General features: G+C 39.7%; 1 protein-coding gene across 1 annotated transcript in view; it reads left to right on the forward strand.

The window, feature by feature from the left end:
* LOC137648910 (rho GDP-dissociation inhibitor 2-like) overlaps positions 1-7,988 on the forward strand; it is a 29,252-nt gene extending 21,264 nt beyond the window's left edge. Inside the window, exons 4-5 of the mRNA XM_068382096.1 lie at positions 1,686-1,785; positions 6,266-7,988. Coding sequence (XP_068238197.1) covers positions 1,686-1,785; positions 6,266-6,462 — 297 coding nt within the window. The 3' untranslated portion in view covers positions 6,463-7,988. The remainder of the gene's footprint in view (positions 1-1,685; positions 1,786-6,265) is intronic.
* Positions 7,989-24,405: the final 16,417 nt, after the last annotated feature.

The raw sequence follows: 24,405 nt of genomic DNA on the forward strand, positions 1-24,405 counted from the left end.
TTACATAATTTTATAGTTTATATATGACATATTTGTTTTTGACGTTAATATTTTATATATGACATATCTCTTTTGACATTACTTTTTTTTAGAATGATTTATTGTTAATTTGTTCTCCAGTTATTTATTTCCTTATTTCCTTTCCTCACTGGGCTATTTTTCCCTATTGGAACCCCTGGGCTTATAGCATTTTGCTTTTCCAATTAGGGTTGTAGCTTGACTAATAATAATAATAGAGACAATTCAAATACAGAAACAATGACAATGTACTACATCTGTACACATCACTAATAAGACCCCATCTAGAATACGTAGTGCAATTCAGGGCTCCAAGCTTTCAGAAGGATATAGACAGGAAGCAGTACAAGCTGGGGCCACCAAACTAGTCCCAACTTGAAGGCAATTTGGCTATAGACAGAGGATGGAACGTTGAACTTATTTTATCTACAAACTCGACGACCAAGGGGACAATTAATAGAGGCATTCAAAATTCTTAAAGGAGTAACAAATGTAGATAACATTCTATTTATGCCTAGCACAAATCAGTCCACAGGTAACGGATATAAATTGGAATTGAAAAGATAAAACACCACTCAGTGTGGGAATTTCTTTACATACAAAATAGCAAATACTTGGAATAGACTTCCAGCGGATGTAGTAAACAGTAAACGAGTTCAAGAATAAGTTAGACAAGATCATAACTCTACCAAAGAGAATATAGTCTCTGTGGATGGACTAAAAAGTTGAGACATCCAAAATCCTTGTAACACACACACACACACACTCTCTCTCTCTCTCTCTCTCTCTCTCTCTCTCTCTCTCTCTCTCTCCTCTCTCTCTCTCCCTCTCTCTCTCTCTCTCTCTCTCTCTCTTTTTATGATTTTATAAATTGTTAATTCATCATGTGCTTTGTGGGAATTTCTTTACATACAAAATAGCAAATACTTGGAATAGACTTCCAGCGGATGTAGTAAACAGTAAACGAGTTCAAGAATAAGTTAGACAAGATCATAACTCTACCAAAGAGAATATAGTCTCTGTGGATGGACTAAAAAGTTGAGACATCCAAAATCCTTGTAACACACACACACACACACTCTCTCTCTCTCTCTCTCTCTCTCTCCTCTCTCTCTCTCTCTCTCTCTCTCCTCTCTCTTTTTATGATTTTATAAATTGTTAATTCATCATGTGCTTATTTTTTTTCTCTCTCTCTCTCTCTCTCTCTCTCTCTCTCTCTCTCTCTCTCTCTCTCTCTCTCTCTCTCTCTCTCACACACCAGGTTAATATCCGTTTTTGTATAGTGTTACTGTATAAACATCTTTATGATCAAAGAGGTTTAGTTTTTTGGGGTGTTCATTATGAAAATTGAAGATTGCAGATATTTCCTAAATTTATTTCATAGTTCAGTATCCATCTATAGTCAATTTCTTTTAGCGATGCAGATTTGCACCCACTCGCAGCGGTGCCCTTTTAGCTCGGAAAAGTTTCATGATCGCTGATTGGTTGGACAAGATAATTCTAGCCAATCAGCGATCAGGAAACTTTTCCGAGCTAAAAGGGCACCGCTGCGAGTCGGTGCAAATCTGCCTCGCTAAAAGAAATGCACTATAGCTGGAACATTTACTGTACAGTACTGATTTTTTTTACATTATTGGTCACTGCTGATTCAATGTTTTTATTTTCAGGAGGGCATATCGTACAAGATCCGAATTGAATTCCACGTTCAAAGGGAAATTGTGACTGGATTGAAGTATGTCCAACGCACCTTCAGGAAGGGTATTTTAGGTATGTTGCATCTAAAAACATTAAAAAATTTGTTTTTCCACCTTTTAGATAACTAGCTAAAATGCTTGTAGCTCATAAATTATATTTAGTGTATCCTCTATTATTACTTATAAAATTCATGAGAAAATAGGCAATTTGGTTATTCTGTGAAGCCCTGGTTGTGATAATTCTCTGAATTTTCTTACTTTTAGATAAAGATAAATATTTCATCTTTCAAAATCCCTAGAAAGACATCTAATACAATTAGTTTTCAAGACATTGAGATCTGGTAATGATTGCAATATTGTCAACTTAGTGTTTTTAAAGTATATTTTTTTTTACTAAGAATTTTAATCCAAGTTCTTATGGGTTTGAAATTTGCTTTACAATAGATAGATCTTCGTATTCTTTAAACTGCTGAATTACTGAAAATGTCCTAATGCTAAGTTCTTTCTAGTTTAATCCTCATGAATTAAAATTTTGAAATGTTCTGTGTTCTTGGTCTGCAGACTATTTATCGCTGTTAGCTTATAAAAGCCTTGATAGATTGATACAAGTTGAATGCTTCTAAAGTAGTGAAGCCTTTTTTTTAGAGGCGGTAGAATTGAAAACTTGTCACTTGGTTTTCTTTTTTTTCTTTTTCTTTTTTATCAGCATTGGTGTCTACATACTAGCTTTATGAATAAATCAAAAATTTCTTCTTTAGATATAAACCTGTAATTGTTCCGTAACCGAAATACAAACCACGCTATCTACATAGGGTTTACTTTCGGCGTAGCTGAAATTGACGAACCATTAGATTTTTAACGAGGGTTTACTACCCCCGTGCTAGTTAGCAGGGGTAGGGGAGGGGTAGCTTGCTACCCCACCCCCTCACACACTGGTGAAAAGTCTCGCTTCACTTTTGGCTCAGACGATGTACAGACGTGTCTGTCTTCGTCCTCGCTTGGCAGCCATTTTATGTTTTGCCTTAACTTAATCACTTACTTTTCTTATAACCTATATATACATGTAAAAAAAAATTTCATGTTTATGTATATATTTGAGTATAGAAATCAGTAAGTTTCCTTTTCAGAGTTTGTGCTTGTGTGTTTAGTGTACTATATCTCCGTGGAGCCCGCCGGCAGTTAGGACACCACGGTGTAATTTCATGGGTCGCGATCGAGTTTGACTACGGTCTCTCTCTCTCTCTCTCTCTCTCTTGAGGTCGTTCATCCTTTACTACGTTTTACCTTTACTACGTTCTGGGTAGCTTCCTTCCCGTGTCGGGTGGGGTTGCTACGCAGTTACATTTTATCTCAATTATTTATATGAATCTAATTGTATTTGTTAACTTTTCAGCTTTTTGTAGAACGCTTCCTTTCGGGGTTTTTCGTTCTTACTTTAGTGAACATTCATATTTGAATTACATAATTATAATTGTTATAATTCTGTGTTTGTTTCAGCTCTCCTTCCGTGAGTGTAAGTGGAGTTGAGCGCACATGTCTGTTGTGTAATTCTTGTGTTCTTTTCCCTCGGGATTCCTCTTCGGAGTCTTCCCGGGGAATGAATGTTAACTAATTACTTCTTTTTTTTCACAGTTAACGATCTAGTTTTCGTTTGTATAATGTGACAACGAAGCGAGCTGTCTTGTTGGGGCCTGGGGAATCTGCGGTTGCTGCCTCCCCTATAGAACTTCGTCAGGGGCGTGTCTCCTTCTCCTGGAAGTGCTCCCGTGACGACTGACAGCTCTTCAGTTCATTTTAGAACTCTCAGGAGGCTCACCTCCTTGGGTGGGTAACTTCCCTTCCGAGGGAAGGTTCCCTGTCCAGGCTTAGGGGAAACCTCTTATAAGGGAGTGGATCTTCTCGTCCTTCCTCCGCATTTGATGCTGTTCTCAGACTCGTCAAAAAAAAAAAAAGGGGGGGGCATGTTCTGGTTCAGGCTTATGGTCAGGACCTGAAGGGTACCTCCATTTCAATCAGCTAGGATTAAAGGCCGTAGTCTAGCCATTCAACAGTTCCAGCAGATCCTGCCGATCCACGGTTCTGGCGTGTTTCAACTAGTAGGGAGGTACATTTTCATACATTCACATCTTGCAGTAGAGATACGGAGATGAACCGAAGTCCACTCAATACCACTCAGCTCGCTCATTCCGGGCAGAGGAATGTTCTCTCCGACAATCTGAGCAGAGACTCACAGATAGAGAGTACCTGGGGGTCTTTGGCCCCTAGTAACCAGCAAAGTCCGGACCTGGGGGACCTGATCACGACAGCCTGGAACTTCGAGCTGCCGCTGTACTACCCCCCAGTCTCAGACCCCAAGACTCTTTGGCAAGATGCCTTCCTATATCGGTGGGACAGCATCGACGCCTACGTCTTCCCACCATTGTGTCTGTTGAGAAGAGGGCTCAACGAGACCAGATTGTCGGTCAGCCTATCGATGACCCTGAGAGCTCTGCTGCGACTTTACGCAGAACGGTTTCCGGATCTTCTGCATCCCCTGGCAGAACTCCCGGGATAGCTTCTTCCACGACACAGGCTACTCAAACAACCACACTGCAACATCTATCACAATCCGTAGCATCGCTTCGGCTTCACGCCTGGAGACTATACGACACATCCTCGCAAAGAGGCACCCTGCAACAGTCGCGGAGCGGAGGTCGCGTCACCTGTGAAAGTCATCCGCAGGGGTCTACCAGGCGAAGTGGAGAGTCTTCTGTGGTTGGTGTCGTGGGAGAGGTACCTCTCCCCTTGATGCCTCTACTCCAGCAATAACGGAGTTATTGTTTATCGGCGGGAGGAAATTCGATTTCCGCTCTCGGCAGTGAAGCCTATCGCTCAGCCTTACCCTGGCCTTCAGGCTGAAAGGGAATAGACATTTCCTCCCTGTTGGATCTTTCTTCGCTCATGCGAAGCCACGAACCTACCTGCCCCCAGTCGGACTGAGACCTCCTCCATGGAACATGGTTCGGGCTCTTAAGACCCTTAAGAGATCTTCTTGCGAACCATGATGTCAGGCCTCTAATCGTCGCTCGTCTTGGAAGACAGTGCTCCGGCTCGCTCTGGCCTCGGCCAAGCGTGTAAGCAATCTTCATGGTCTCTCGTACGACTCCGCCCGTTCAAGAGGATAGGGGGAGGTAACATTCAGGTTCGTTCCTGAGTTGGTTACTAGACTCAGAATCTTGGAGTCCCGGACCTTCGGTTCGACTCCTTCAAGATTTCGAGTCCCCGTTCTGTAACAGATGACCCAGACCTTCTCCTACTTGCCGGTGAGGAACCGGAGGGGTTATCTTTAAGAACAGCTGCAGTTCGTCCTCACGTGCAAGCCCAGTTTGGGAGCACAGGAAGGACGCAGGGGAGGGTCACCAAGTATGCCTTTTCAGCCCGGATTCAAAGGCATTCATCTCGACCTGAATCCAGACCCTCCCCCATCACGTCGCCCTACAGCCCATGTTGTCAGATACATCGCAACGTCCCTGGTCTTTCAAGAGGGACTACTCTGTGACACGGGTGCTACAAGCTGGAGTCTGGAAGTGTCTGGCGACCTTCGCAGCCCACTTCCTGCAGGACGTGACCCACAGGAGTATCGATAAGTTTCTATCGCCCTGTGGTGGCTACACAACAGCTGGTCTAACCTCAGGCTCCTTTTTGGACAGGTAGCAGAAGGTTGAGGGCATTGTTATCGGGTTTTAGACTGCATGAATGGAAGAAGTATGTCTGGCCCTTACTTCTTTCTTCATCCTCCCCTCTCCTGGGGAAAGCAGCATCCTGGTCTCTGTATAGCTGACCTCAAACCTCTGCAGGTAAACCATGCTTCCTTGTGTTCCAAGTATTAAGATAATACTGTCGCGTCCCCCATACCCTGACGAGGTGGTATTGGGAACGTCCTAACCTAGAGTTCGGTCTCAGAACTCCGGGTCAACTGCCTAGGAGGAGTCACACTTTATTCCCTCACACACAAGCTTATGTAGGCCACACGTTCCTTGCAGAGCAAGGAACTTGTGAGGTGCAGGGACTCCTTTTCTCGAGTGCGGCTCACTCGGATTCTTAGTCCCCGGGTAAGCCAAAGCCAGTAAGGCTGGGGACTTTCCACCCTTCCTAAGGGGCAAGTCACCCTATGTAAATAGCGTGGTTTGTATTTCAGTTACGGAACAAATGACAAATTCGGAGATAATTTGTATTTTTCCTAACCATACAAACCTTAGCTATTTACACATATTTGCCCGCCAGCCATGTCCCCCAAGACAAGTCCTACCTCTAAATGAAGTGAGACTTTTCACCGGTGTGTGAGGGGGGAGGGGTAGCAAGCTACCCCTCCCCTACCCCTGCTAACTAGCGCGGGGGTAGTAAACCCTCGTTAAAAATCTAATGGCTCGTCAATTTCAGCTACGCCGAAAGTAAACCCTATGTAAATAGGTAAGGTTTGTATGGTTAGGAAAAATACAAATTATCTCCGATTTTGTCATATTTTTCCTTTAATTCCATTAGATAAGTCATGACCCTCTATTTTATTTTTGCAGTTGACAAGATGACACAGATGGTGGGTTCTTATGCTCCCAAAATAGAAATTCAGTCCTACACAACCCCAATGGAAGATGCTCCTTCTGGATTACTTGCTCGAGGAAATTATACTATCAAATCCCTCTTTACTGATGATGATGGAAATGAACATCTTAAGTGGGAGTGGTCCTTCCAGATAAAAAAGGATTGGAACTAAATTAAATTCTGCAAATTAAAGGAGATTGTACAGGAAGAAGAGCTTTTGGTAAATAGTTCATATTCGTGCGTAAATTGGTTTCACTATTCAGAGTGGATGTGAATTTATTATAAGACTTGGTGCCCAAGGTCGATCCTTCAGTTCAGTTGTACTCTTTTTCATTTAGAGTGGCTCAGTATGCAGGCAAAATATTAAGAGCTGGTAGAGTTGAAGGATATGGGGCATTGCAAGACAATAGGAAAAACAATATACTGTACTTGTTAGCCTGTCAAAATGCTTGTCAAGTTTTAATTTAGTCCATGTAGGCATTCCAAGGCATGGGACTTCTGGCTTGTGCGGTCCCTGCTGTTTGATAACCACTTCTAACAAAAGTTATGTATTTGTATGTAGGGTTTTGCCATAGTGTTAGAGACCTCTCCTTTAAGAAATGCTTCTCCTTTTTCTTTGGCGATTTATTTGATATGATTAGTGTGCCCCCTCTTCGTTCACTTGTCCTCGGATTTGACAAAGCTGCCACATTTCGGTTCATATTGTGCAAGGTCTCTCTTTCCTCTCCCTTTCTTTCCACTTCATGTGTGAGTCTGTAATCATTTTTTGACGTTTTTTTACCCATATATTTATAAAATGCTCAACAGGTTTTTGTATTGTTTAGGTAGAAGGGTAGATAGAACCGTTTTCTCAACTTCTAGCATTCCTTACTGCTAGGGATTGGAGTGGCATACTGATTGCAAGAAATTTGAATCTTTATTTTGTAAATTTCAGTATTTAAAATATATTTTTGCTTATGAAATATGAAAATTTTGTTTTCCCATTTTTACTCACTAGTGCCATTGGTAGTCTGTAAGGAATCCATATGGTTTTCTAACTCCGGGAATATCGCACAAAGAAAGTGGCGGTTCAAGGGTTGCTGCATGGGTTAAGATAATCTTCCATTGTGTATAAGTTAGTGTAAACTAGTCATTGAAGATCATTTTTAGTGAACATTACTTCTATTGTATGATTGAAAGTTGGTGAATTGTATTTGTACTTAATTGGTTTCACTTCCAACTTGGTGCTGAGGAAGCTGGCAATATTCATCATGCTATTAACAACTACTGACTTTATAAGTAATAGTTTGGTTTTGTAAACTTTGTACAACCTTTTGTACTTTTGACGACAAGGATACTGTACAAACTTCAAATGTGATGGTTCTGTGATAGAACTTTAGACACACAACCAGTAGCTGCGTGTAAGGTGATATCAGGTAGTGAGGGTTAATATATTATAAAAATCTTTTCTTGGCATGTGGAAGCCATCACTTTAAAATAGTATTAGCCAGACTTATGAATTTACTCAGTAGTATAAAAGTTAAATTTTAACTTATAAAAATATTTATAAAGCTGTATAAAATTATTCCCATGTAGTATTCATGTAACAGATCAATATGGCAATCACATGGTAACAGCATGATTACTGTACACTGTATTTAAACCACCAACTTAGTGTAAAAGAATGTTATTGGGGGCAATAAACATTTCTAATTTTTACTGGCGTTTATATTCTTTAGAATTCAAATTGCTCTTAGGCAAATATGGATAGTTTAATCCTTTTTCTAAGTATGTTATCCCTTTTACCCCCAGGCTATTTGTAAATTTCCAACCCTTAACCCCCTGGGGGTTATTTTTTTCCCAGCACATTTTGCAGTATATTTTTTTTAAATTGCTCTAACAGCCTTAATTTTTGTCATAGAGAGGTCAGGTTGGTCTCATTCTCTTGGAAAATGCCTGAATTTTTTCAAAAAATATCAAAAATATGAAAAAATAATTTTTTATAGCATTTTTTTGCAAGGACGTACCGGTACGTCCATGGGGGTAAAGGGATGGCTTTTGTGAAACGTACCAGTACGTCCTTTGGGGGTAAAAGGGTTAACAGCTTCAAAATTTCTATAACCAATCCTGTTAAAGGCTTCATAATCTGCTTCCGAGTTTACATGGGAAACAATTCTAGCATGAAAAGCTATCGATAGCTTCAAGGAAAGGCCTCAAACTAATGAATACAAAGAATGGTGTTGTTTGAGGATACCTTAACCCTTTTACTCCCAAAGGACGTACTGGTACGTTTCACAAAACGCATCCCTTTACCCCCCATGGACGTACCGGTACGTCCCTGCAAAAAATGCTATTTACAATTTTTTTTTTTTTTTTTTTTTTTTTTAATTTTTTGAGAAAATTCAGGCATTTTCCAAGAGAATGAGACCAACCTTACGTCTCTATGACAAAAATTAAGGCTGTTAGAGCAATTTGAAAAATATATACTGTAAAATGTGCTTGAATAAAAAATAACCCTTGGGGGTTAAGGGTTGGAAATTTCCAAATAGCCTGGGGGTAAAAGGGTTAAATAATTACATCAAGCTTTTTGTCATATAATAATAAAAAAAAAAATAGTTAATTTGATATGGTGGAAAATCACTTCAATGTGTAGAAATATAAATTGGGCAAATTGAATTTATGATCTTGGTATAAATTTCAAGGGCCATGTTCTGAGCTTATGGCAAATTGGGCATGAGAGATTGATTTTCAGTGATTGCAAATATACAGGTTATTGGTGCCAAGTTACCACAGTCATTTGCCTAAAATCTGCAAATCCAATCCAATCCTACAAATACTCTTTTCATAAAATATTCCTGGCAGAGGTTTGAATTTGTAATTGCAGGAGTATTAATCAGTAGGGTAATCAGAGACTTTACATCCTGAGGATTTGTTGTTAACCCTTTACCCCCAGCTAATTTGGAAATTTCCAACCCTTAACCCCCAGGGGGTTATTTTTTTCCCAGCACATTTTGCAGTATATTTTTTTTAAATTGCTCTAACAGCCGTAATTTTTGTCATAGAGAGGTCAAGCTGGTCTCATTCTCTTGGAAAATGTCTGAATTTTCTCAAAAAATTATCAAAAATATGAAAAAAATAATTTTTATAGCATTTTTTTGCAAGAACGTACCGGTATGTCCATGAGGGTAAAGGGATGGCTTTTGTGAAACGTACCAGAACGTCCTTTTGGGGGTAAAAGGGTTAAATGAGAACGAAAGATTGGAAAAATGTAATGTAAGTAATACAGCTGGAGAACAAAGTTCCATCAAGTTATTCGTGCAAGTCTTGTACTAATAACAAAAGTAGTTGAGGTGTTGGTATAAGTATACTGTATTCCAAATGAAGCAGACTGGTATAGAATGAAATTCATAGAAATTTACCGTGTACACGGACCAGATCAAAGTGAGGCGACATTATTGGAGCATTTGAAAAATCTTGTAATTTATAAATACAACAAAGCATTAGTTTGGTCTGGAACATTGAAAATTGCCATGGAGTATGTAATTTCCAGATGCATCTGTATTCCAATTATGTACACTTATGTAATGAGCATTTGCCTTAAAGAACTAAAATATATAGCTTAATTATTAAAAAATGTTATACAAAGCAAAAATGCTCTAATTTTATTTTAAATTGGTTGCTTTGGTAAATTTAGCAACATAAACAAAGAATAACTGTATTCTTTACTTGTGAATTTTATCTAATTTCTGCACATATAAACTTTGAATAGTTTGACACTATGAAACAAAATAGGGAAAATCAATTTAACCAATATTGGGCAAAATTGGTAATTATCATAGGTGGTCAAATGTTTGTACATGGGGTTTTTAAGAATCTTATTTATCCAAGATTTCTACCAAATTTGTAAAGCTGATCATGGAAAGCACTTTATTAAAATCTAAGTGATTTGTAAAATTGGCTAAACTTTAAATCATGGACAAAGCTGGGTAGAGAGAATCTGTTCTGTAATTTTGTGCTAATCTAAAGCAATTTCAACATTTATTTGGTGACTGGTAAATCTCTAAATTTTAAACCACGGGAGAGTTACAAAGTTTCAGGTAATGATATAATATTTTTTTTTAATAAGTTTAATCCATTTGTTGCAAAATTTCCCAACTTATGCATTGTCTAAAAATGTGACTGCTTGTGACATAGTCACAAGAAAGATGGTGCAGTACATTAATTTTCAAATGACTTTAATTTGTAGATAATTCATAATTTTCCTCTATCTATACAAATGTGAGGCCTTTACATAAAATAACAGCAAAGCAGTAAAATGGCAGTTGAAATTATATTAGGTTTAGGTGGTTGGCTGGGAATGGGGAAACTACATTTCTCCTGCTTGCTCATCAAGCCATCACTTTGACTGCAGGTGGGACTTTCCATGTGGTTGGTGATGTTAAGAAAGTATCAGTAAAGGACTCAGGTTTGTATAGTTAAGAAAAATATGAATTATCTCCAAATTCGTCATTTGTTCCGATACAAAAACAAACCATCCTTTGCATAGAAGACTCGTCCTTAGGTGGCAGGAAGTCACCATCCCAACTGGCTGGAAACCAACCCCAGGATTCCTAAACTTGGACCTTGTAGGTCTATAGAGTTTGTTCCTTGCACCTCGTGCAGCAGTGGGTTCACAACCCATCCTCGCTAGAGTTGAAAATCTCTGTATTGTAACTCGAGCTAAGGTATATGGTAATGGATTTGTCTTGCTCCAACCAATTAAGCTATTTATCATAACGGGTTTGCTTGGTCCACCCATATGGCATATACAGTATACAGTATAGTAATAGGTTTGCTTGGTTACTACACACACCCCCTCATAAACAGTGTTGGAAATGACTCTTCTATATTGTATTATAGAACAGCTAAAGGCTAAGGGTCCCTCACCTGCATCAGGATTGAGTCCATCTGACAAGGCTTCTGATGTATCACCCCAAGAATGGGGAGAACTGAAAGTCATTCTTTACTTTCATCCCAGACTCGCACCTAACCTCTGCCCTCATTCTGATGCTATACCTCCTGCTGTAAGGCTACTATAGGCCCTAGAGAAAACCGGCACCTGTGAATTGATTACTGAAAGTAATTGGCAGGAAATGTTCTGTCATTAACACACCCTTGCCTGTAGTACCTGTGCCACAGAGATTCTTTCTAAATGCTATGTTGTGCTAACCCCACTAACATCATGTGCTCTAACCCAAGCTCCACTAAGGAAGGAAAGCAAGTGTGGCGAAAGAGTTCTCCCTCCCTGTACTGACAAAAAAAAGTGTTGTAGATGTGGTTCAATTGCATGTATACACATAAGGTAGTGCCTCGGTGCTCTCACATTACACGAAAGCAGCTGATCAGGATTTTCGGTTACCTCTCTAAGGCTTGCGATCTGAAACAATGAAAATCTAGAATTAGGAGGTGATGGAATTTGGGTTTTGGCAATAAACTCAGGGGTGAAGGAGAACGAGACCTGCCTGCATCCCTTAGAATTGAGATACATTATAAGAGAGGCCATTATGGCATGATGTATCAAACACAACCCCCACACCTTGAATCACACTTCAGATGTTAATACAAAATGAATTCTCCACAAACTAAGGAAATGGAAAATTGCCACATACTGTGTAATATATATATTATAGTGGATACATGAACACTTGGACCTTGTTGCCCACACTAAAATATCTATAAAAAAAACAGTGTACAGTAGAGTAACACCGTGTCTGCGAGGGAATTAATGTATGAGTTTTACGAGTTACTAGTCTCTTGGTCAATCTTTTTTCTTGGTTATGCAAGCAAGAATTTGGGATACGAGTTCGAGACGCTGTTGCTGGATGATTCAGTGAGCACTGCAGTGACGACACAGCATCCCCCTGCGTCCACACTCCACACTTGTAAACACTGATTCGTTGTGCTCACTGTTTATTGCCTCATGTTTTGTAAGGAATTGATATTCTTTTAACCATACCTCCTAAGGAGTTGAGTTCTAGTGACAGTGCAGAGAGGAAGAGAATGATGTCCCTAGAAACGTGAAATGATGAAGAAACATAAAAGGTGCACGTGTGAAGGTCTTTGCCAAGACATATGAACGTTCAACGTCTAGGAGCTGCACAATATTGAAGCAGAAAGAATCTTTCAAGAATATAATGCTAGCCAAAGGTGTTGAAATAATTTCAAAATGATAACATAAAAGAATATAAAATAATACGAAAAAACAATTGCAAAGTAGCATTTAAGGTTAGGGTTACATACAGTCAAAAGCAAATGTCCTGTCGTCTCCAGTCCCCCTCTGTCACCCCCAATATCTATAGATTCCAGAATTTCAGGTGTAGAAGAGTTTGGTTGTTAGGAGGGAGGCCAACGGGTGGGGGGAGGACGACAGGGGGCCGGGGAAGTACCTGTTAGAACTGTAAGGGGTGTGATGGTAAGGGAACCACGAAAAATTATGGATGAACGTAAATTCAGTATAATTTCTGCAGATCTTAATTCTATCATTATAATTGTTCTAACTTATAATTATATGGTATATTTGTTGTGTTATTTGCTATGCCATTCTACAGTGTAGATGATCAATTCTATGTTAATTTTGCTCACTGACCTATCTAGCCAAGGCTAAGGCGAAAAAAAAACTCTTAAGGGTGAAATCCCTCTCTGAGGCCAACTTCAACAGTTCATAAGGTGGGGCACTTTCAGGGAACGTAGTACACCTTGACAACGCTCCAAGGTGGTGGTCTCACCTCAACTGGACAGATCTGTTGAAAACTTCATATGTGCATAGAAAGTTCCACCAAGAGGAAACATTAACTCCTTTCGGCCTAAAGACTTGACTCAAGGGTGAGCGATAGCCTTTCACCGCTGATTCTGAGCAGTTTTTCCTTACGAAGGTAAAGTAAAATTCGGCTATTAGTGGAATAGAGGCTCTGAGAAGAGATACACTCCCTCATGACACCAGTAACAGAAGATGGTCCACTTGGCTAGATAGATGGAGGATGGAGACCCCTATAGGTATCCAGATATCTCTTGCACGAAAAACCTTTCTCTGAAACGAGATGCTGGATAACCTCCAAGTGTAAAGACGAAGAGATGGGGATGTGGAATATCTGGGAGTGTGATTGGCACAGCAGGTGGAGGAAAGGCATACCTGTCAACTGTCAGGCATCCTGCGTGAGAATCACACATTTTAGCATCGTGTCATGCACTCAAAAGATGTTGCTAAAATCTCACACCTTAATAAGAAAAAATAATCATTATAGAATTTATTGATAACACACGACAGGCCATTTGTTAACAATGTAAATGAATTTGTGCAGCATGTGTAGTATTCATAGCCATGACAGTTACAATTTAGAATGGTGGTTTTAATTTAATTAACTAAAAGGACAATGCTGACAAGGAACATATGTCCTACTCAAACAGCTGTGGTGTATTTTATATTGTATATTGCATTAACTAGAACTAGACAAAAACTGGAATTTTGAAATGTGATTTACTGATTATTTTCAATGTGAAGACGGTGAAAATTATCATGAACATTCCTGTGCCCAAACCTACTGGATAACTATATAGGCTACCAATATACCATATAAAGGGGACATATTACATGAAAAAACTAATTCTTGGAGAAAATTAAAACAAAAATTGTCACCTTAACAATGTACAGTATGTGGATTTATGTCATTATTTTATTTGCTGCATATACTGTATTCCATTTTTAGGAAAATAATGCAACCAGAGGCCCTTAAAGGACCCTTAAAAATTGTTTACGGTGAGAGGGGTTTTGCCCCCGATCCCCAACCATAGCCTCACTCTGGATCTCACCAGGGGCCTGGACCCCAGCTTAGTTATCTCACACATTGGCATCAAGGGGGGGTTGACAGCTCTGAAGAGGTGGCAATTCCCTCAGAGTCTCCAAAGTATAAGTAAAGAAGGTTTGGGTACCATTTTTCTTTGGACCACTTTAGAGCCACTAGAGTCATGTTGAGGTTAGGAGTAGCTCAAACCTAATTTAGAACACTCCTTATCAGGTAAAACAGCAGAAAAGCATAAGTGTCTAATCCGTCCCACGGGTGTTGGAACACATCCTTGAATGTTCCTTCCACTTCTGGTATCATTGAGTGATAAACTAACAGCTTATGGTTTAACAAGGTCGCAAATAGGTCTTTCATTGGTGAACCCCACAAAGTCAAGATTTTGGTTGCTATCCGAGGATTCAAAGACCATTTAGAACCAACCACTTGCGTCTTCCTGCTCAGTTTATCTGCCACAACGTTCTTCTCACCTGGTATGAATAGAGCTGTAAGAATGGCCGAGTTGAGCTGTGTCCATTTATTTATCTGTACTGTCAGCTAGCATAGCAGCAGTGACATGGTACCTATGCCACCATGGTGGTGTTGTTGCTTATCAACACCACTGAATGACTGGTTTGAAAAGGGCAAAATTGTTGGAATACCAGAAGGGCTGCTCGCAGCTCTTAGTACATTTAAATGACATAGACACTTGTGTGGACCACTGCACTGATGCCAGGAAGACCCCTTAGAAGGTTCTTCTCATCCAGCCACCATTCTAAGTCCAGTCTGGACCCTTCCTCTATTGGGATCAATGAAAGCAGGTGGTCAAGAGGTTGCTACCAGCAAACTTTCAATTCCTATTGGAGTGACCATAATTGAAGGCGGGCTTCTTGAATGAGACATTCGAGGGACAATAAGTGACCTAGTAGTCTGCCACTGATGGGCTGACAGCTGGGGCTGTCAAAGGAAGGGGAGTGCTATTTCCCTCAGGCCTGTTCCCCTGTCCTGCTATGGGAAGATTTTCTCAACGACCATGTTGATGTCCATTCCAAGTTAAATGAGTCTCCTCATTGGTACTAACACAAATTTCTTCCAATTCACCATGATCCCTAGACTGTGACAAGGAGCCTGTCAGTAAAACAGAGGGGCTTTCTCAGAATCTGCCGATATCAGCAAATCCTCTAGGTATCGCAAGAGACAAATGCTGTTGGCATGTGCTCATGCTGACATTAGCATAAAGATTCTGGTGCTGTCGAAAGCCTTATGCAAAGTACCTTGAACTGGTACACCTTGCTGGCTACGACAAAGCAGAGATACTTCCTTGAAGCCAGGTTGTATTGGAATCTGGAAGTACGCATCCTTCAGGTCGATTGTTATCATGAAGTCCAGAGGCCTGATCACTTGCCTAACCATGGTTGAGGTCTCCAATTTGAACATCGTTTAATGCATAAACCCATTCAAGGCTGACAGAACTATGACTGGTCTGTAGCCTCCAGTTGCCTTTTTGACAATAAAGAGTCGATTGAAGAAGCCTGAAGCCATTGTCAAACATTTGCCCATAGGGCTAAGTCCTTTGCCAATCCCTGGCGATAGGACAATGTCGTCATTAGTGGCGGAATTAGGGGTGGGAAAGAGCTAATGAATGGGAGGAGTTATCCGGACTGATGCACGTCTATTTTCTAACTTTCTGCCCCGAGGTATCACCACCTCCTTCATTTGGTTTGTAGGCCTTTTCTCACGGGTGGCATCATGGGAGGATTACCCGCCTTAATGGAGTTGTCGTCTTCGTTCTTTCCAACTTCTTTTGACTCGCCTTTGTCCTTGTGTAATCAAAAAGGGTTGGTTCGTTCCCTGCTTCAGGATGGAAGGAGCTGGGCATGAATCACTTCTTTGAACTGGTTTCTGAGTAGTGTGCATTAATGACCTAGGTTGTCCAGATGTGGAGGTGGACTGGGGCTGCCGGAAGGAGTCTGTACTGTGTAGAAGTGAGTCCTGACTTGACTTCCTCCGCTTCTTGGATGTAGCTTCTATTTCTTGCAAAGGCAAAAGAGCTGAACCTTTGAAGGTTACATTTGTCTAGTTCATTATCTCCCTCTTGCTGATCTGCTTAAGGAGTCTTGAGGCAACGGCATTGTGCCTCTTCAGGGCCCAGTTCATTCACTGGTTGGCTTCTTGGTGATTCAGGTACTCCACTGCTCTTGCTCTTGTCAATACAATGTCCTTGAGAGCCACAGTCCTTGGTATCTGTCAGTTAGCTGACCGTGCTTGACCAGTGGTCAATACAGGAGGCTGCCTGAAGGGTCACTATAGCTGTGACCTCCATACTTGAACTCTGATGCAGAAAAGGAGATACTCTGTTCAGCTAGGCAGCTAGCAGTGGTACCAGGGGCTAATGCAGTCATGGCAGGATTAAGGGGTAAGGGCAAAGGAGAAGCATCTGTGTGGTAGTACAGCACTTCCTTTGCTGCATAAAAGCTGGAGGTATTATGTGGGAGGATCTCCCTGCCCTTAAGGAATCTTTCTTTGCAGAGGCCTGCCTAGCCACCTTGTCTAAGGCTTCCTAAGCCAGGATTGACCACGGTAGCTCTAGATGAAATCTGGGGGCTTGAGGGGCCTAACAAAGTGGCTCTATTGCTGCCTTCCTCCTGGGACGGGACTTTGGGATAAGCCGTTGAAGAATGTTTGTCGTAGTTGATATAGGAGAGGGAACCACGATGGCAGGCTCCTTCCCACTGTGTCAGTATTCCAACACCCTCGTAGGTGCATCTGAGCAATGGGCTCCTAGGGGGTGTTCATCTAAACGAGGTGCATCTAGGCAAAGAGCATTTGGGTGAAGCGCGTCTAGAAGTGCATCAAGGTGAATGGCATGAGTAAGATTTATATGAGTGAGTCACATCTGGTTGAGTCTATTGATGAGATTGAGGCATGCCTGTGCGAGGCGCATTGAAGATCTTTAACTCTGAAGAGGTAGGGTCTGGTAAAGGCTGCCTAGCAACCATATGTGCACACTCCGGGAGCTAGTGTGCTCTGGAGGAGTCCTTCTCCCATAGGATTTAATTTCAGGGGACTGATGATCAGCAGAAGGCACATGACCCTCCAGTGAGTCCTCTGACGAAGGGTGCTTTCCAAGGGAAGAGTGCCTGTGAGATGTATCTCCCTTGGTGGTCTATGGGAAAGGAGAGCTGATGACCTCTCACATGGACTGCACTCTGTTCTTGCAGGACCATTGACAAGATCACCTCTACCATCCGCTCCTTAGAGGAGGATCATTGAAGTCCCAAAAGGGGTCACAACAAATGCAAGGCATCATCAAACTTTATAGAAGAAGAAACAAGAGACTCATTCAAAGGAGGAGCCACCGCCTTGTTTTGCTGGGGGAAATGGGAAGGTCTCCTTGCCTCGGGGCTTGTCGAGAGTAAAGGAAAAGATCGGGAATTTTTAGACCTCGAGGATGACCCCAAGATGAAGGATCCCTCTTAGACTTCTTTTCTTCCTCGTGACCTACATTTCAGCGGTATATCATCAATATATATATATATATATATATATATATATATATATATATATATATATATATATATATATATATACGGAGCGTCATAATTATTAGAAAAAACTGTAGAAAATTATTAGTGTAAATATGAAATTATCGGGTGTTTAATGTTCAACGCCATCTATTATCAGTTATGTTAACTATTCTACATTATCCTTGGTTTCTTTTCCTTAACTTAGTCATACAGATATTTGCATTCTTTAGCCTTCTTTGCACTTTTAATTTGTATTTTCCTTTAGAGAACTATTCAGTGCAGTGTTGAAAACATCTTTTTCTTTTGCTTATTATAATTATGTTTTTGTGTTTTGTGATATTACGTGTGAAAGTAATTATATTGGAATTTAAGTTTATTTATTTAAGTATTAAATTAACGTTAGTCTTTAGTGTTTAATTAAGATCCTGCTGGATTGGAGAGGTACTTAAAAGAGGTAACTAAAAGTGGTTAAAATAGAGGTGAAAATAAACAATAAGTGAAGCAGACAAAAAGAATACTTTTGTTGGTGGTGATATTTTAAATTTATGAGGGATAACTTGAGTGATTATAGACCAGTAACATCCCCACACCTAGCCACCAGGTAAGGTTCACCAAAGTCCCGTCATAATATATATATATATATATATATATATATATATATATATATATATATATATATATATATATATATATATATATATATATGTGTGTGTGTGTGTGTGTGTGTGTGTGTGTATAGCTGGGGTTTCTGAGTCTCTTAATAGGGATCTAACTAGAATTAGTTCATGGTGTAAATCAAGGGGCATAAAGTTGAATCCTAACAAAACTCAAGTATGATTGTAAGTAGGTTAAGAACAGTTGCTTCTCAACATCCAGATCTCAGCATTGATATTGTTTCTTTAACTCTGTATGACTCTTAAAGTTTTAAGTGTAATTCTCAACAGTAAATTTACTTTTGAGAAGCACATTAGGTCTGTGTCTTCTTTAATTGCACAAAAAACTTGGCTTATTGAGTAAGTCTTGTAGGATTTTCGGTGATCAATCTATTGTGTAGAAGAGTTTAATTCTTTCATTCTACCTTGTTTCGAGTATTGCTCTCCTGTCTGGTCTTAAGCTGCTGATTCTCATCCTAATTTGTTGGACAGTAACCTACTATCTATTAAATTTCTTATTCCTGATATAGATATTAATCTCTGGCACCGTCGTTCAATTAGTTCGTTATGCATGTTGCACCAGCTTTTTCATAGTTCTGACCAGCCTTTACATTCAAATCTTCCTGGACAGTTCAACCTTGTTTGTAATACTAGGTATGCAGTTCATTCTGATAGTCAGGCCTTCTACATCTTGTTGCTCAATACTGCACAGTATTCAAGAAGTTTTATTCCAGCAGTGACCAAGTTGTGGAACGATCTTCCTAATCGGGTAGTTGAATCGGTAGAACTTTAAAAGTTCAAACTTGCAGCAAATGTTTTTATGTTGAACAGGCTGACATAAGTCTCTTTTATAGTTTATATATGAAAGCTCTTGTTTAATGTTGTTATTGTTTTTAAACTATATTATTTTAATTGTTCATTACTTCTCATATAGTTTATTTTCTTCCTTACTCCCTTTCCTCACTGGGCTATTTTTCCCTGTTGGAGCCCTTGGGCTTAGAGCATCCTGCTTTTCCAACTAGGGTTATAGCTTAGCTAATAATAATAATAATAATACATACATACATACATACATATACCAAGGCACTTCCCCCAATTTTGGGGGTTAGCCGACATCAACAAAGAAACAAAAACAAAAAGGGGACCTCTACTCTACGTTCCTCCCAGCCTAACAAGGAACTCAACCGAGTTCAGCTGGTACTGCTAGGGTGTCACAACCCACCCTCCCACATTATCCACCACAGATGAAGCTTCATAATGCTGAATCCCTTACTGCTGCTACCTCCACGGTCATCTAAGACATCGGAGGAAGCAGCAGGGCCTACCGGAACTGCGTCACAATCGCTCGCCATTCATTCCTATTTCTAGCACGCTCTCTTGCCTCTCTCACATCTATCCTCCTATCACCCAGAGCTTCCTTCACTCCATCCATCCACCCAAACCTTGACCTTCCTCTTGTACTTCTCCCATCAACTCTTGCATTCATCACCTTCTTTAGCAGACAGCCATTTTCCATTCTCTCAACATGGCCAAACCACCTCAACACATTCATATTCACTCTAGCTGCTAACTCATTTCTTACACCCGTTCTCACCCTCACCACTTCGTTCCTAACCTTATCTACTCGAGATACACCAGCCATACTCCTTAGACACTTCATCTCAAACACATTTAATTTCTGTCTCTCCATCACTATCATTCCCCACAACTCCGATCCATACATCACAGTTGGTACAATCACTTTCTCATATAGAACTCTCTTTACATTCATGCCCAACCCTCTATTTTTTACTACTCCCTTAACTGCCCCCAACACTTTGCAACCTTCATTCACTCTCTGACGTACATCTGCTTCCACTCCACCATTTGCTGCAACAACAGACCCCAAGTACTTAAACTGATCCACCTCCTCAAGTAACTCTCCATTCAACATGGCATTCAACCTTGCACCACCTTCCCTTCTCGTACATCTCATAACCTTACTCTTACCCACATTAACTCTCAACTTCCTTCTCTCACACACTCTTCCAAATTCTGTCACTAATCGTCCAAGCTTCTCTTCTGTGTCTGCAACCAGTACAGTATCATCCGCAAGCAACAACGGATTTACCTCCCATTCATGGTCATTCTCGTCTACCAGTTTTAATCCTCGTCCAAGCACTCGAGCATTCACCTCTCTCACCACTCCATCAACATATAAGTTAAACAACCACGGCGACATCACACATCCCTGTCTCAGCCCCACTCTCACCGTAAACCAATCACTCACTTCATTTCCTATCCTTACACATGCTTTACTACCTTTGTAGAAACTTTTCACTGCTTGCAACAACCTTCCACCAACTCCATATAACCTCATCACATTCCACATTGCTTCCCTATCAACTCTATCATACGCTTTCTCCAGATCCATCAACGCAACATACACCTCCTTACCTTTTGCTAAATATTTCTCGCATATCTGCCTAACTGTAAAAATCTGATTCATACAACTCCTACCTCTTCTAAAACCACCCTGTATTTCTAAGATTGCATTCTCTGTTTTATCCTTGATCCTATTAATCAGTACTCTACCATACACTTTTCCAACTACACTCAACAAACTAATACCCCTTGAATTACAACACTCATGCACATCTCCCTTACCCTTATATAGTGGTACAATACATGCACAAACCCAATCTACTGGTACCATTGACAACACAAAACACATATTAAACAATCTCACCAACCATTCAAGTACAGTCACACCCCCCTCCTTCAACATCTCAGCTCTCACACCATTCATACCAGATGCTTTTCCTACTCTCGTTTCATGTAATGCTCTCCTCACTTCATCTATTGTAATCTCTCTCTCATTCTCATCTCCCATCACTGGCACCTCAACACCTGCAACAGCAATTATATCTGCCTCCATATTATCCTCAACATTCAGTAAACTTTCAAAATATTCCGCCCATCTTTTCCTTGCCTCCTCTCCTTTTAACAACCTTCCATTTCCATCTTTCACTGTCTCTTCAATTCTTGAGCCAGCCTTCCTTACTCTCTTCACTTCTTTCCAAAACTTCTTCTTATTCTCTTCATATGAATGACCCAATCCCTGACCCCACATCAGGTCAGCTGCCCTCTTTGCCTCACGTACCTTGCGCTTTACTTCCACATTTTTCTCTTTATATTTTTCATACTTCTCTATACTATTACTCTGCAGCCATTCTTCAAAAGCCCTCTTTTTCTCTTCCACTTTTACCTTCACTCCTTCATTCCACCATTCACTGCCCTTCCCCATGCTGCCTCCAACAACCCTCTTTCCACACACACCACTTGCAATCCCAACAAAATTTTCTTTTACTAACTTCCACTCCTCCTCTAAATTGCCAGTTTCTCTTACTTTCACTTCGTCACATATCATTTTCAACCTTTCCTGATATTTACTTTTTACCCCGGTTTTATTAGCTCTTCAACCCTCACTACCTCCCTTTTACATCCACCTACTCTATTCCCCCATTCTTTTGCTACAACTAATTTTCCTTCCACCAAAAAATGATCAGACATACCGTTAGCCATACCCCTAAACACGTGCACGTCTTTCAATCTTCGAAACATTCTTTTAGTTATCAACACATAATCCATTAATGCCCTTTCTACTACTCTTCCATTTGCCACTCTTACCCATGTATACTTATTTTTATCTTTCTTTTTGAAAAAGCTATTACTTATCACCATCTCTTGCTCAACACACATATCTACCAGTCTCTCACCACTCATTTTCACCTGGTACGCCATACTTCCCAATGACACCTTCTACCTCTCCAGCGCCCACTCTAGCATTTAAGTCACCCATGACAACTACATAATTCCTTCTACCCAGTCCTTCTACACACCTAGTTAAATCATTCCAGAACTCATTCCGCTCTTCACCTTTCTCACTACCTGCCCCATACGCACTGACAAACGCCCAACATTCCCTACCCAACCTAACCCTTACCCACATTAACCCAGATGATATCTCCTTCCATTCCACTACTTTACCTGTCATCCATTCACTCAGCAATAAAGCCACACCCTCTCTCGCTCTTCCCCTTTCAATCCCAGACACTCTACCAGACATTTCACCAAACATCACTTCACCCTTTCCTTTTATCTTCGTCTCACACAAGGCCAATAATAATAATAATAATAATAATAATAATAATAATAATAATAATAATAATAATAATAATAATAATACGATGGCTTTTGATAAATTGTACCAACATCCATCTTCATCTGTTTGAGTGCGTGTGTCAAAACTTTTAAAATGGAAAATGTAACAGGAATTCATAGTTAAAATAAATCATCTGAATGTAAATACATGAGTTAACATAGTTAATGAAACATAAAAAACAGAAAACGTTAATAATAAACGTTTGTTAATTGAAGATAAGATCATATTACTAACATTTCTTTAACTGGAAATACATCCTGACCCCAAGTTGGATACCGATTCAGTTTGATTTGCAAATGTACAAAGCATCCTGAGTCATAAGTTAATACAGGTTTTATTATGATTTTATTTTTATTTCTGGTCTTATGGATTCGTGAAAATAATAAAAATATCATTATAAGATATTTTCTGATTAAATGTATTCTATGAAAACATATTTTCACCTTCATTTGTCCTGACAACTTCTTTATTAATATTCTTTATATCAGTTTATAAGTGTTATAAGATATGATTATGAGAGCATTTTTTTACGCTCAATCATAAAAAAACAAGATATCAAATTTATCGCAGCTGATAGCATTTTGAAAGATTGTGGAAGTGCTCAAATTGTGCACGCTAACACTTTTCTTGCGTAAGACAACTCTTGTTCAATACTTCAGTGCTTTAACAGATTGGTTACTCCCTGTCCCTTTCTATATGAAAAAATTTCGATCTGATCAATCTTCGATCGAGATAAATTTATAAATGTTCAATTAATTTTGTTTATCTTGAGTCCGAAGTGGACATAGTTTTTTTTTTCGGTCACACATGTTCTTGTATGTTAAGTAAAGGTTAATTTTCATGTTTCTTTCGTATTAGATTATTATTTTTATAATAAAACTTGTTAAAATATAACCATATTCTATTTACTTCCCCGAGGGTTTTGTGAAGTTTGTCCATAAGACTTTGTGATTCAGCCCAGTACATCGGGCTATTTTGTATAAACCGGTGACATTTCGCCACAGTTATCTATAGTAGCCTTACATTCTGAGACCCAGTCTATCAATTAAGTAGTCTGAATATACATGTTGTGAGACAAGGTAAAAGATATACGTATGAGAAGATTACTGTGACCTCCAGATACGTCATGTACATTTCCTTTGATCATTTCCTACTGTTCCGGATACTTGGCAGGCACAGGGTTGCCAGATTGGCCTTTTCTGGCCCATAAAACTCCAAATTTGGCCCTTTTTCATGCTAGATAACTAAATTTGGCCTTTTTGAAATTGGTTAGCCCTATATTTTTGGCCTTTTTCTACTATTAGGTTGGCCTTTTAAAGCTGCAGTTGATCAGACGTTGGCCTTTTTTCAACTGGAAAACCTGGCAACCCTGGGCAGGCATACTTTTCAAGGTTGCATGTCCTCCCCCTCCCCCCTCCATATCAGTGCACCTCACTCTGTATACTTGACTCCAAAATCAAACCATTGTTTTCTAGTCTTGGGTACTGCCATAGCCTCTGTACCATGGCCTTCCACTGTCTTGGATTAGAGTTCCCTTTGCTTGGAGGTACACTCGGATAAGCTGTTCTATCTTATTTCTCTTCCTCTTGTTATCTTTTTGAAGTTTTTGTAGTTTATATGTGAAGGATGTAATTTAATGATGTTACTGTTCTTGAAATTTTTTATCCTGATTATTTATTCTTCTCTTGTTGTTTATTCATTTCCTGTTTCCTTTCCTCATTGGGCCATTTTTTCCCCTTGAAGATGTTGGGCTTCCAGCACCTTGCTTTTCCAACCATGGTCCTAGCTTAGCTTGTAATGATGATGATGATGATATATATATATATATATATATATATATATATATATATATATATATATATATATATATATATATATATATATATATATATATACACATATATATATATATCTATATATATATATATATATATATAC

The sequence above is a fragment of the Palaemon carinicauda genome, chromosome 1 (assembly GCF_036898095.1).
Source record: "Palaemon carinicauda isolate YSFRI2023 chromosome 1, ASM3689809v2, whole genome shotgun sequence".
Taxonomy (NCBI): domain Eukaryota; kingdom Metazoa; phylum Arthropoda; class Malacostraca; order Decapoda; family Palaemonidae; genus Palaemon; species Palaemon carinicauda.